This window comes from Camelus bactrianus, chromosome 2, assembly GCF_048773025.1.
Source record: "Camelus bactrianus isolate YW-2024 breed Bactrian camel chromosome 2, ASM4877302v1, whole genome shotgun sequence".
NCBI classification, from domain to species: Eukaryota; Metazoa; Chordata; class Mammalia; order Artiodactyla; family Camelidae; genus Camelus; species Camelus bactrianus.
This window is the reverse complement of record NC_133540.1, coordinates 88757092-88769230: the sequence shown is the minus strand read 5'-3', so window position 1 is coordinate 88769230 and position 12139 is coordinate 88757092. Positions and strand designations below refer to the sequence as shown.

Here is a 12139-nt window from a genome sequence, read left to right as displayed (position 1 = left end):
CTTTATTTATGCTTTGTTTTTGTTTGTTTGTTTGCTTTTGTTTTTGTTTTTTAGATTCCACATATGAGCGATCTCATATGGTATTTTTCTTTCTCTTTCTGGCTTACTTCACTTAGAATGACATTCTCCAGGAGCATCCATGTTGCTGCAAATGGCACTATGTTGTCGGTTTTTATGGCTGAGTAGTATTCCATTGTATAAATATACCACTTCTTCTTTATCCAGTCACCTGTTGATGGACATTGAGGCTGTTTCCATGTGTTGGCTATTGTAAATAGTGCTGCTATGAACATTGGGGTGCAGGTGTCATCCTGAAGTAGATTTCCTTCTGGATACAAGCCCAGGAGTGGGATTCCTGGGTCATATGGTAAGTCTATTCCTAGTCTTTTGAGGAATCTCCACACTGTTTTCCATAGTGGCTGCACCAAACTGCATTCCCACCAGCAGTGTAGGAGGGTTCCCCTTTCTCCACAGCCTCTCCAGCATTTGTCATTTGTGGATTTTTGAATGACGGCCATTCTGACTGGTGTGAGGTGATACCTCATTGTAGTTTTGATTTGCATTTCTCTGATAATTAGTGATATTGAGCATTTTTTCACGTGCTTTTTGATCATTTGTATGTCTTCCTTGGAGAATTGCTTGTTTAGGTCTTCTGCCCATTTTTGGATTGGGTTGTTTATTTTTTTCTTATTGAGTCGTATGAGCTGCTTATATATTCTGGAGATCAAGCCTTTGTCGGTTTCACTTGCAAAAATTTTCTCCCATTCCGTAGGTTTTCTTCTTGTTTTATTTCTGGTTTCCTTTGCTGTGCAGAAGCTTGTAAGTTTCATTAGGTCCCATTTGTTTATTCTTGCTTTTATTTCTTCTAGGAGAAAATTTTTTAAATGTATGTCAGATAATGTTTTGCCTATGTTTTCCTCTAGGAGGTTTATTGTATCTTGTCTTATGTTTAAGTCTTTAATCCATTTTGAGTTGATTTTTGTATATGGTGTAAGGGAGTGTTCTAGCTTCATTGTTTTACATGCTGCTGTCCAGTTTTCCCAACACCATTTGCTGAAGAGACTGTCTTTATTCCAATGTATATTCTTGCCTCCTTTGTCAAAGATGAGTTGACCAAAAGTTTGTGGGTTCATTTCTGGGCTCTCTACTCTGTTCCATTGGTCTATATCTCTGTTTTGGTACCAATACCATGCTGTCTTGATGACTGTAGCTCTATAATATTGTCTGAAGTCTGGGAGAGTTATTCCTCCAGCCTCTTTCTTTCTCTTCAGTAATGCTTTGGGAATTCTAGGTCTTTGATGGTTCCATATGAATTTTATTATGATTTGTTCTAGTTCTGTGAAATATGTCCTGGGTAATTGGATAGGGATTGCATTAAATCTGTAGATTGCCTTGGGCAGTGTGACCATTTTAACAATATTGATTATTCCAATCCAAGAGCATGGAATATCTTTCCATTTTTTAAAGTCTTCTTTAATTTCCTTCATCAATGGTTTATAGTTTTCTGTGTATAATTCTTTCACCTCCTTGGCTAGATTTATTCCCAGATATTTTATTACTTTGGGTGCTATTTTAAAGGGGATTGTTTCTTTACTTTCTTCTTCTGTTGATTTATCATTAGTGTAAAGAAATGCAACTGATTTTTGAACGTTAATTTTGTAACCTGCTACCTTGCTGAATTCTTCAATCAGCTCTAGTAGCTTTTGTGTGGACCTTTTAGGGTTTTCTATATATAGTAACATGTCATCAGCATATAATGACACTTTTACCTCTTCTTTTCCAATTTGGATCCCTTTTATTTCTTTCTCTTGCCTGACAGCTGTGGCTAGGACTTCCAGGACTATGTTGAATAGGAGCGGTGATAGTGGGCATCCTTGTCTTGTCCTAGATTTTAGTGGGAAGCTTTTGACTTTTTCACCGTTGAGTACTATGCTGGCTGTAGGTTTGTCATATATAGCTTTTATTATGTTGAGATATGTTCCCTCTACACTTGCTTTGGTGACAGTTTTTATCATAAATGGGTGTTGAATTTTATCAAAAGCTTTTTCTGCATCGATTGAGATGATCATGTGGTTTTTGTCCTTTCTCTTGTTGATGTGATGTATTACACTGATTGATTTGCGTATGTTGAACCAGCCTTGTGTCCCTGGGATGAACCCCACTTGGTCATGATGTATAATCTTTTTTATGCGTTGTTGGATTCTATTTGCTAATATTTTGGTGAGGATTTTGGCGTCTATGTTCATCAGTGATATTGGCCTATAATTCTCTTTTTTTGTAGTGTCTTTGCCTGGTTTTGGTATCAGGGTGATGGTGGCTTCATAGAATGAGTTTGGGAGTATTCCCTCCTTTTCAATCGTCTGGAAGAGTTTGAGAAGGACTGGTATGAGTTCTTCTTTGTATGTTTGGTAGAATTCCCCGGTGAAGCCGTCCGGTCCTGGACTTCTATTTGTAGGGAGGTTTTTAATTGCTATTTCTATTTCCTTTCTAGTGATCGGATTGTTCAAGTGTTCAGATTCTTCTTGATTCAGTTTTGGTGGACAGTATGTTTCCAGAAACTTGTCCATCTCCTCTAGGTTATCCAGTTTGGTTCCATATAGTTTTTCATAATATTCTCGTATGATATTCTGTATTTCTATTTTGTTTGTTGTAATTTCTCCATTTTCCTTTCTTATTTCGCTAATTTGTGCTCTCTCTTTTTTCTTCTTTGTGAGTTTGGCCAGAGGTTTGTCGATTTTATTTACTTTTTCAAAAAACCAGCTTTTGGTTTGGTTGATTCTTTCTATGGTCTTGTTAATCTCTATTGTATTTAATTCCTCTCTGATCTTTATTATTTCCTTCCTTCTGCTGCTTTTTGGGGCTTTTTGTTCTTCTTTTTCTAATTCATTCAGGTGGTGGGTTAAATTGTTTCTTTGAGATTGTTCTTCTTTTTTGAGGAAGGCCTGTATCACTATAAACTTCCCTCTTAGCACTGCCTTTGCTGTGTCCCATAGGTTTTGAGTGGTTGTGCTTTCATTATCATTTGTCTCAAGGTATTTTTTAATTTCAGCTTTGATTTCCTCATTGATCCATTGTTTTTTCAATAACATATTGTTTAATCTCCATGCTTTCCTTTTTTTCTCCTTTGTTTCTCTGTTGTTGATTTCCAGTTTCATGGCATTGTGGTCAGTAAAGATGCTTGAGATAATTTCTGTCTTCTTAAAATTGTTGACATTTCTTTTGTGCCCAAGTACATGATCAATCCTGGAAAATGTTCCATGTGCACTTGAAAAGAATGTATATTCTATTTTTGGGGGGTGTAATGCTCTGAAAATATCCACCAAATCTAGTTTTTCTATTGTAGTATTTAATTTCTCTGTTGCCTTGTTTATTTTCTGTCTGGAAGATCTGTCTAGTCATGTTAATGCAGTGTTAAAATCTCCAACTATGATTGTATTCCCATCAATATCCCCCTTTATCTCTGTTAGTAATTCTTGTATGTACTTAGGTGCTCCTATATTGGGTGCATATATATTAACGAGTGTAATATCCTCATCTTGTATCACTCCTTTAATCATTATAAAATGTCCTTCTTTATCTTTCTTTATGGCCTTTGTTTTAAAGTCTATTTTGTCTGAAATCAGTACTGCAACACCTGCTTTTTTGGCTTTTCCATTTGCATGGAATATCCTTTTCCATCCTTTCACTCTCAATCTATATGTGTCCTTCTCCCTAAAGTGGGTCTCTTGTATGCAGCATATTGAAGGTTCTTGCTTTATTATCCAGTCTGCCACTCTGTGTCTTTTGACTGGAGCATTTAGTCCATTAACATTTACAGTAATTAATGATAGATGTGTGTTTATTCCCATTTTGAACTTATCTTTGCAGTTGAATTGGTATATCCTCTTTGTTCCTTTCTTCTTCCTTTTGTGGTTTGGTAATTTTCCTTTGTATTATCATGGATTTTATTTAATTTTTGTGACTCCTTTGTAAATTTTTGGCTTGTGGTTACCCTTTTTTGTAAATCTGTCAACCCATTACTATAACTGTTTTTATTAAACTGATAGTAACATGATCTCAAACCCATCCTACTGTTAAAAAAATTTAAAGTCTCCTATCCAAAACTTCTGAAGTTTCTAACTCTAGAACTGACATCTCAAGGTACACCTAAAGTAATACTTGGAGTATTATTTGTAAATTTAAATAAAATTATTAGGAAGACATCATTTCTCCTCCAAACTAGCCTATAGTTCAATACAATATTAATAAAACTTCCAGTTAAATTTTATTAGGAATTCAATAAACATACTCTAAAGTTCATGAATAGTTAAGTTTGAAAATGAGGGAAAAAAAGGGAGAATCTGCCCAATTAGACACTGAGACATACTGGAAAGCAATAGAAATAAATAAAACAATACAATGTGATAGTAGTAGAAGAATAGAAATTTAGACTACTGAAATAGCTCAGAGATAGACCTACATGCATATAGAAATTTAATATACAATAAAGGTCAATGGAGAAGGTTACACTGAATTATTAGACGATTCTGTGGAAACTGGATCATGAAATGGAGAGAAGTCAAACTAGATCCCTACTTAAACCTATATATATATATAAGTGGACTCCAGATGGGTCAACAGTCTACATAAAAATAAAACTGAAATTAATAGAATTTCTTCTATTAATTATAGGATAATTTCTTTGTGAAATTGAGCAGAATAGGTCTTCTTAGACAAAAATTCAAAAGCAAAATGTTAAAGTAAGAAATGATGAATTAAGAGATTTCTGTTCAGCAAAGTGTACCACAAAAGGTAACAAAATGGGAAAATATTTGCATAGTTAAGAATGACACAGTAAAGATCTATAACAGGCAAGGAACTCCATAAAATTAACAATAAAAAGGCAGCAAGGCTAATAAAACAGTGGAGAAAACATTAAAAAGCAATTTATTGAGGGGGAAACACAAAAGTCCAACAAGAATTGACGATAACCTCAAACTCATTAATAATCAGAAAAATGCAAATTAAAATGGGATGTCCCTGTATACGTATTGAAAAAACCTGAAGCTTGATAATGCCAAATGGTGGCAAGGATGTAGGGGTGAGAGAACCCCTACCTTTGGGAGTGAAGATGCTGGTGAGCTACCTGGCACTACTTAATTATACAAAGCACATGCGGAGTCAAGAAGTCAACAATTCTGCTCCTGGGTTATCCATCCATCTCAGGGAACCTCCCACCCAGGTTCACCAATGGACATGTTTGAAGTGTTCACGGGTGCTCTCTAGTGATGGTGTCCGTCCCTGGGAGAGTGGATGGGTGTGGGGGACGCAGACCAGGAAGGACTATGTAGCATGAGAAGCAAAGGGCTAGACAGTCTAACAATGTGGGCAAATCTGAAAAACGCACTGGTATGTGAAAAAAGAACCACATGAAGTCTGTAACATGGTATTATTTAAGAAAGATATACATTTACATATACTCACTGAAAACAATACCCATTTTGTATGAGCCCATAAAAACAAAAAGATAAAAAAAAAATTAAAATTGTTGCATAAGTGAGGAAGGGAAATTGGTGTAAAAGGAAGCAAGGAAAGAGAAAAAGGGAGAGGAGGAAGGAAGAAAGAGAGATGGGCTAACAGAAACCTCTGAACTTGCTTTGATTTATTGTGTTAGCTAGAGTCAGAAAAGCCCTGCATAATAGCACCGGTACTTAAATGACTAAAGAATGAGGAGGTTCTGTCCTTTGAATTTCCCCACCCTTTATACCTAATATTTGTAAAACTCAAAGCCTGTCCCAGAGATAAACTTGGTTGCTGTAAATTCTTTCAGCCAGAGCATAGCACCATTTATAACAGGTTGTGCTGGATTTTTCTCAGCACTCGACTTTGAGATTTCTACAGATACGGCTGCTTGGTTATAAATTATTAAACCAACACCAGCTGGTCTTTATCTTAAACAGCACTAATCTGAATTGAAAGGAAGTCAGCATTATCAGCATCAGACGTCTTAATTAACATTCCGATACCAATCAGTGACTTGGCTCACCCTTATTTTAGAAAATATTTCTGTGAACCTTTCTGAAGGCCTTTGATACAAACTTAGAGAACTCCAATAACCTTATGAAAACTGTACATCCCAGCCTTGTGTATCAAAACGACCACTGGCCAACGTTAATGGCGGCACAAACTCTTATATTTGCCACACACGTGGCAGGTGTTCAGTAATTACCTCTTTTTGTTTATTTGTTTTTTCGGGGAGGTAATTCGGTTTATGTATTTATTTTCATGGAGCTACTGGGGATTGAACCCAGGACTTCATGCATGCACACTAAGCATGTACTCTACCCTGAGGTATAGCCTCCCCCAGTAATTACCTTTTGATCAATTGATGGGTTGGCTGACTGTCAGCAGTGGTCAATCCTCCTATTTGGAAATTTGCTTTCTGCTTTGTTTCAAAATGTACACAGAGAGCATTTCAGATATATACTCTCTCCCTCAGCCACCTGTTCAGGAGTCTTCTTTTTAAATTCTTCCAGTCCGCAGGGAGCTCTGGCTTTCTTCACTCAACCTCTTAGCCCAAGAACATTCCCACCCGTCACCGCCGCAGGCTCACACTAGCCCTCCCTCCTTTTACGTACACGTGCTCCCTAGCAGAGGCTGCTTCTCACTCCAGATACTATCGTCTCGGTGGCAGGCCGGTGTCACCGGCTCCTTGTCAGTGACAGCAGCCAGTGTCCTCGGGGAGTTAAAGGGTAAATGCCTTGAGCCCTTTGAGTTAGTGCAAACTTGACATCTGCCGACCTTTAGAGCATACATCTGGCTTAATTGAGCAGGAAAGTGATGCTGGCAGAAAAAGATTAAAATGCTCAGGGTAATGGCAGCTTGCTTTTCTTTCCTTGTTCTTTTCCAAATCCACACAGAAGCCACCTGTGACTTGTCCGTATCGAGTGAGATTTCTCACACCAGCGATGCGGATGGATCCCTGCACAGCTTTCAGCCAGCAGCTGCTGAGAGCTCTCTCTCTCCTCTAAGACAAGTGTGTTTGTCATGTCCCCAGGATCATCTCATTTGTACTGTTGCCCTGATCAGTAAACAAAATGAGGACTGTAACTCAAGGAAGTTTTATGGACTGCAGATTGTTACTGACTTAGTGGACTTAGTTATTTAAAAAAAAAGTCATCACACCCTTTCAATAGGTATGACCATCGCAATAAACTCAATTCGAACCTTTCCTTCACCATTTGGTGCCTACCTGTGGACCTGGCGATGTCCACAGGGCAGCCAGCTGATCTAAAGACTGACAGGAAGACAAGAAGGAAGGGAAGAGGAGGGCCAGGGAGAGGACAACGAGAAGAAGAGAGGGAAAACGGGCAGAGGTGCACAAGGAGATGTTATGTCACTGCAGCAGTACAGCAGTTAAGAGGCAGTTAAGATCTGAAGTCAGAAGAACGAGCATGAGTCCCAGCGCTGCCCCTTACGAGCTATGGGGACTTGGGCAAGTTTCTTAGCCTCTCTATTTCTTCATCTGAAAAATAAGGATGGTAACAACTACCTCATGAACTTGTCGTGAGGATTAAACACCAAACACTCACACAGCATGTATTCTGTGCCAGGCACTGTGCTAAATTCCCTGCATACATTAACTCATCCTAGCAACAGCCTTCTGAGTTGGGTGTGTGTTAGTTTCCCATTGCTGCTGTAACAAATGACCATAAATTCAATGACTTAAAAACAACACAAACTTCTTATACAGCTTAAGAGATTAGAAGTCCTAAAATCAAAGCATTAGCAGGACTACAGTCCTTCCAGAAGCTCTATGGCTAGATCATTCCCTTGTCTTTTCCCAGCTCCTGCCTGCATGCTCATGGCCCCTTCCTGACACTCTGACCATCACTCTGACCTCTGCTCTGTCTCAGATCTTCCTTTCTGATTCCAACACTCCTGCCTCCCTCATACAGGGACCCTTGTGATTACAGCAGCCCATTCAGATAACCCAGGATAACCACCCCCAACTCAAGATCCTTGTCTTAATCACACCTACAAAGTCCCTTTTGCCATCTGAGGCAGCTATTCACAAGTGCTGGTGATTAGGACGTGGACATCTCTGAGGAACCAGTATTCTGTCTACCACAGGTACCACAGTTGTTCCCATTTTACAAATGGGAAACTAACATGGGAAGAGATTAAGGAACTTGCCCAAGGTCATGCTTTCCCTCCCAATACATTCCTGCTTCTCAGTGGGCGAATGTTTAGAAAGCTCTTGGAACAGTGCTGGGCACAGGAAGCACTAAGCTGGGTTAACTCTTACTCCCACGCAGCGGTGTTAAAGGTAGAACAGACAATAAGTACTTCAGCTTTAAGTCAGTGATACCAACACCAAAGGCAGGTTGGCCCTCAGCTGGCCTGAGTGGCTTTGTCCCCACGCTACTTGGAAGGCCATGTGGCGTTGATGGGGAGTTTAGGATTTGGAGAAAGGAAGCCTCTCCCTACAGCGGTGGGTCTGGAGTGAGCAGCCTGAGCCTTGTGGTTTGCACGTGCAGGACGAGGCTAGAGTGAGCAGTTACCCTCACAAGTAGTTGCAGGACTGGGGTGTTAAAAGGGATGCTGTCAGTTGGGGGAAAAAGAAAACCGTTTCATAAACTACTAAGACGCTGTCAATGTCAGCAGCCTTTGCATATTTGTTGAGTAAAGAAACACTGATTTTTGGTGCTATGATTTGAATAAAACAAGGGATCCTGGAAGAGGAAAAGATGCTTTGATCTGCAAAGCCCGGCACTCACCACTGCAGGTCCCCTGTTTGTTGTAAAACCCGTCGCCACAGCTGCTCTGACAGCTGCCCTCCCTCAGCACGTGGAGCGGGTCACTGCAGGCCAGGCAGTGCTTCTCGGTGGGGCCCCAGCAGGCCACACAGGACTCGTGGCAGGCTGCAGGCAAACAGCACAATCAGTGAACAACCGATAGTAGGAAGGAAAGGCTGTGATTTTTCTTTCAAATGTTTTAGAATTTATAAGGAGAATGTTGGCTCCTTCAATCCTAAACCACCATGCACATATGTGCACCACAGGAGAAAAAAAAAATCCACCCCAAAAAATCCTATTTCTGTTGGCCAGAAACACAACTTCAATAAATTATCACTAAGAGAATGAGAACAGGAAATCAGAGGCTTTTGAGCACTGGGAGTCACAGGCAAGGGAATCATAATTTTCTAGACATACGTGGTCTGTCTAATGAAATCAGATGGCCCTCCATCACCCTGCGTTTTGTAACCACACAACAAAGTGCCAAGAGGATGACTGCTCTTACCTCCAGCGCATCAAGAATCAGCTAAGGAGGGGTGCCAGGTACTCCAATCCTTGATTAGACCTTGAGGGACCTGGTACTGCTTGGTTCCCAGGGCTTTTTCCCTCCCTTTCCATCTCTCCGCACCCTTCTCTCCCCCAACCCCCGCCGTCTTCCTTCTGTCCTCCCTCACAAATCTTACAACTCAGCCTCTGGTCATCCCCCTCCCCACCCCCGTAGCATCTGCTCTAAACATATATCTTGAGTACTCACGAAGCTTGACTTTCTCTTATACCTTAGATTTCTAACTATACATTATTTTTAGACAAAAGTTGTTCCTTTAAGACTTGAAAATGTCCTCCTCTTCCAGCATTTGATTTTTAATTACATTCATGCTTGCTCTTTACCTTAGCAGATCTATAAAGAGAGGACTATTCTGAATGAGTAAATATATTGTTTGGTTAACTGTCCGTATGGCTAACCCCACCCATGCCTCTGTTAATGCATCCTGATTTTCAAAATGTTGGCTTCACAATGGAGCATCATCTATTTTTCAGAGGTACCCATTCTGACCAAAATTGGCAGGGAGAACGCTTTTGCTGGTTACAGGTGACTTGAGAACTATACCTAAGTAACTTAATTAGGGATCCCTTTAGAATCAGAAGAAAGGATGCCTGAATTGAAAATCTTAAGATCCAATCCTCTCCTCAATTCCAGACTGCACAAGAAGGCCTTAATTTCAGAAAACTTTTGTCCCCAACAAATTCAGACATAATTGCAAAGTGTGGTAAGTGATAAGAAGAGTGCTTTGACAGAGAATAACAGTAGTAGGACAGAAAGGGATTGACTTAAGGCAGTTCTAAAGGACGAGACGTGACCAGCCCTGGGGAGAGCCAGAGAGCAGCACAAACAAAGCTCTTGAGACGGGAAGGAGCTTGGGAGTTCAAGGAACTGAAGGCTCCCCTTGTGGCTGGACCCAGTGGACACAGTGGGGCACAGTGTTCCTGATTCATGGCTGGAAGGGTAGGCAGGGACCCTATCAGACTTGACCTTGGAGACCATGGAAAGAAATTAGGATTTTTATCCTACCTGCAATGGGAGTCATGAATGGGCTTTTTAAATAGGATAGACAGAAGCCGTGATTTAGATTTTTAAAAGCTCTCTCTGGCTGCCATGTAGAGAGGGGTTATGGACTTACATGCCAGCAGGGAGACCAGTAGGGAGTCAACGGCTCTGGTCGAGGTAAGAGATGACAATGGCAGATGGAAAGCAGAGGCGGAGGAAAGTTTACTTATTTATCATCTGGTTCCCTCGCTAGACCGTAAGGTTCATGAGGGCAGAGTCCATATCTCTTTTGTTAACTCTGTGCTGAGCACACAGCTCAGTGGCCTACAAACTTCACTTACATTTAACACCTTATTTATAAGTGGTGCCTGAGAACGTTGTGTTGAGATAAGCCACTGACACTACAACGTAACTAAATATGTGGATGCAAAGATCCCGGTGACAAAGTCTACCCTGAATACACATGAAATCTGTCATTCATTTATTTAGCTACTCTCTAGTGACTGACTAGAGTCACTATCTGAAGTGTCTATCACTGTTAAGTGCCTCTGCCTTACTGACTCGGGAGCTGATTCAAAGCCGTTACCTAAACAAACAAAAACCCAAGTGCATTTCTAAGAAGGCACGCCAGGCTGGTCTGTATATCAATGTTCAACAGAAGCACGTACTACATGCAAGACGCCGGGCTGGCCTGGGAGGCCTTCCCAGCTCGCCACAGGTGAACACAGGGGCACCAGGGAGGAAGCGCCTGAGGGGATGACAGGGAGGGGGGCAAAAAAGGCAACAGGGGCCAGGTCATGAGGCCAGGGGTAAGGACTTTGGACTTCATCCCATAAAAGTTTTCATCAGGGCAGAGGAATCGATCAGTTTTGCTTTTGGAGCGCTTACTTTAAAGAGGGTAATTAACTCAAGACATCCTTAAAGGATGAAACCATCTTTATCCAGCGGGCACGGAGATGAGAAATTAAAGCAAAACCCCCAGTTCTTTAGGGGACTGTCTGAAGGCAGTATAGACACTGCTGCACTGGCTGTGAAAACAGTAACAATACTTCCAACCTGGTTGGTAAACGGCTGTCATTCTGGCCCCCTCCCTGATACTGTGGCTTCCGCCCTGGGAACCCTGGCAGACACCACGATCCAGCAACCGAAAGGTCTGACACAGGAGAGGGTCTCGGGTCTCCCTCCTTCCGACTGACCTGATCTGTGCCATACTGCTTGTTAAATAGTTTTAATATTGCTCCTGGTACTGCCAATCAGAATGGGGGTCAAAGGCTGAGCAGGATAGAAGCCACAGACTTAGGGATGGCACTCAGGTCCGTCACAAACCGAGCCCTACTTAGCATTTCAGCCCTGCCTTGTGCTACCTCCCTGAAGCAAGCCAGTTTTGTGAAGCAGGGTACCCCAAGCATGCCACGTGCCTGTGCATTGGTTCCAGATGCCCCACACAGGATTGACCGAGTTGGAAATCCCTCTGACCCCTTCCATAGCCCCTGTAATCCTGTTTACACCTGAGAGGCCTCCTAAGCCGCTACTTCTTGCAGCTTGGCTGAACTTGTCCAAAGTCAGCTACTCCTTCCTCTGTGTTTCTGCAGCTCTTTGTACATGCCTCTCATGTGAGTTATCCTACAGTATTAATTACTCTGTTAATCAATCCCCTTCAATGGAATGTAATATCCTCCAAAATAGGGGCCATGTTTTATCATCTTAAACCCCTGGTATCCAGATTGATTTCTGGTACAAAGTCAGAACTTATTAAATGCACATTAAATGAATGCACAGCAGATCTTTTCATTGGTTATGGGGGGTCCATCCTGCT

The 12139-nt window shown here is 41.2% G+C and overlaps 1 protein-coding gene across 4 annotated transcripts in view; it reads right to left on the bottom strand.

Moving 5' to 3' along the window:
* FRAS1 (Fraser extracellular matrix complex subunit 1) overlaps positions 1-12139 on the bottom strand; it is a 409376-nt gene that overhangs the window by 191382 nt on the left and 205855 nt on the right. For all 4 annotated transcript variants that reach the window (XR_012500267.1, XR_012500261.1, XM_074345854.1 and 1 more), the window contains exon 15: positions 8760-8903. Coding sequence is in view for 2 of the 4 variants with exons in the window: in XM_074345854.1 (XP_074201955.1) it covers positions 8760-8903 (144 nt within the window). In the remaining 2 variants the exon portion in view is untranslated. The remainder of the gene's footprint in view (positions 1-8759; positions 8904-12139) is intronic.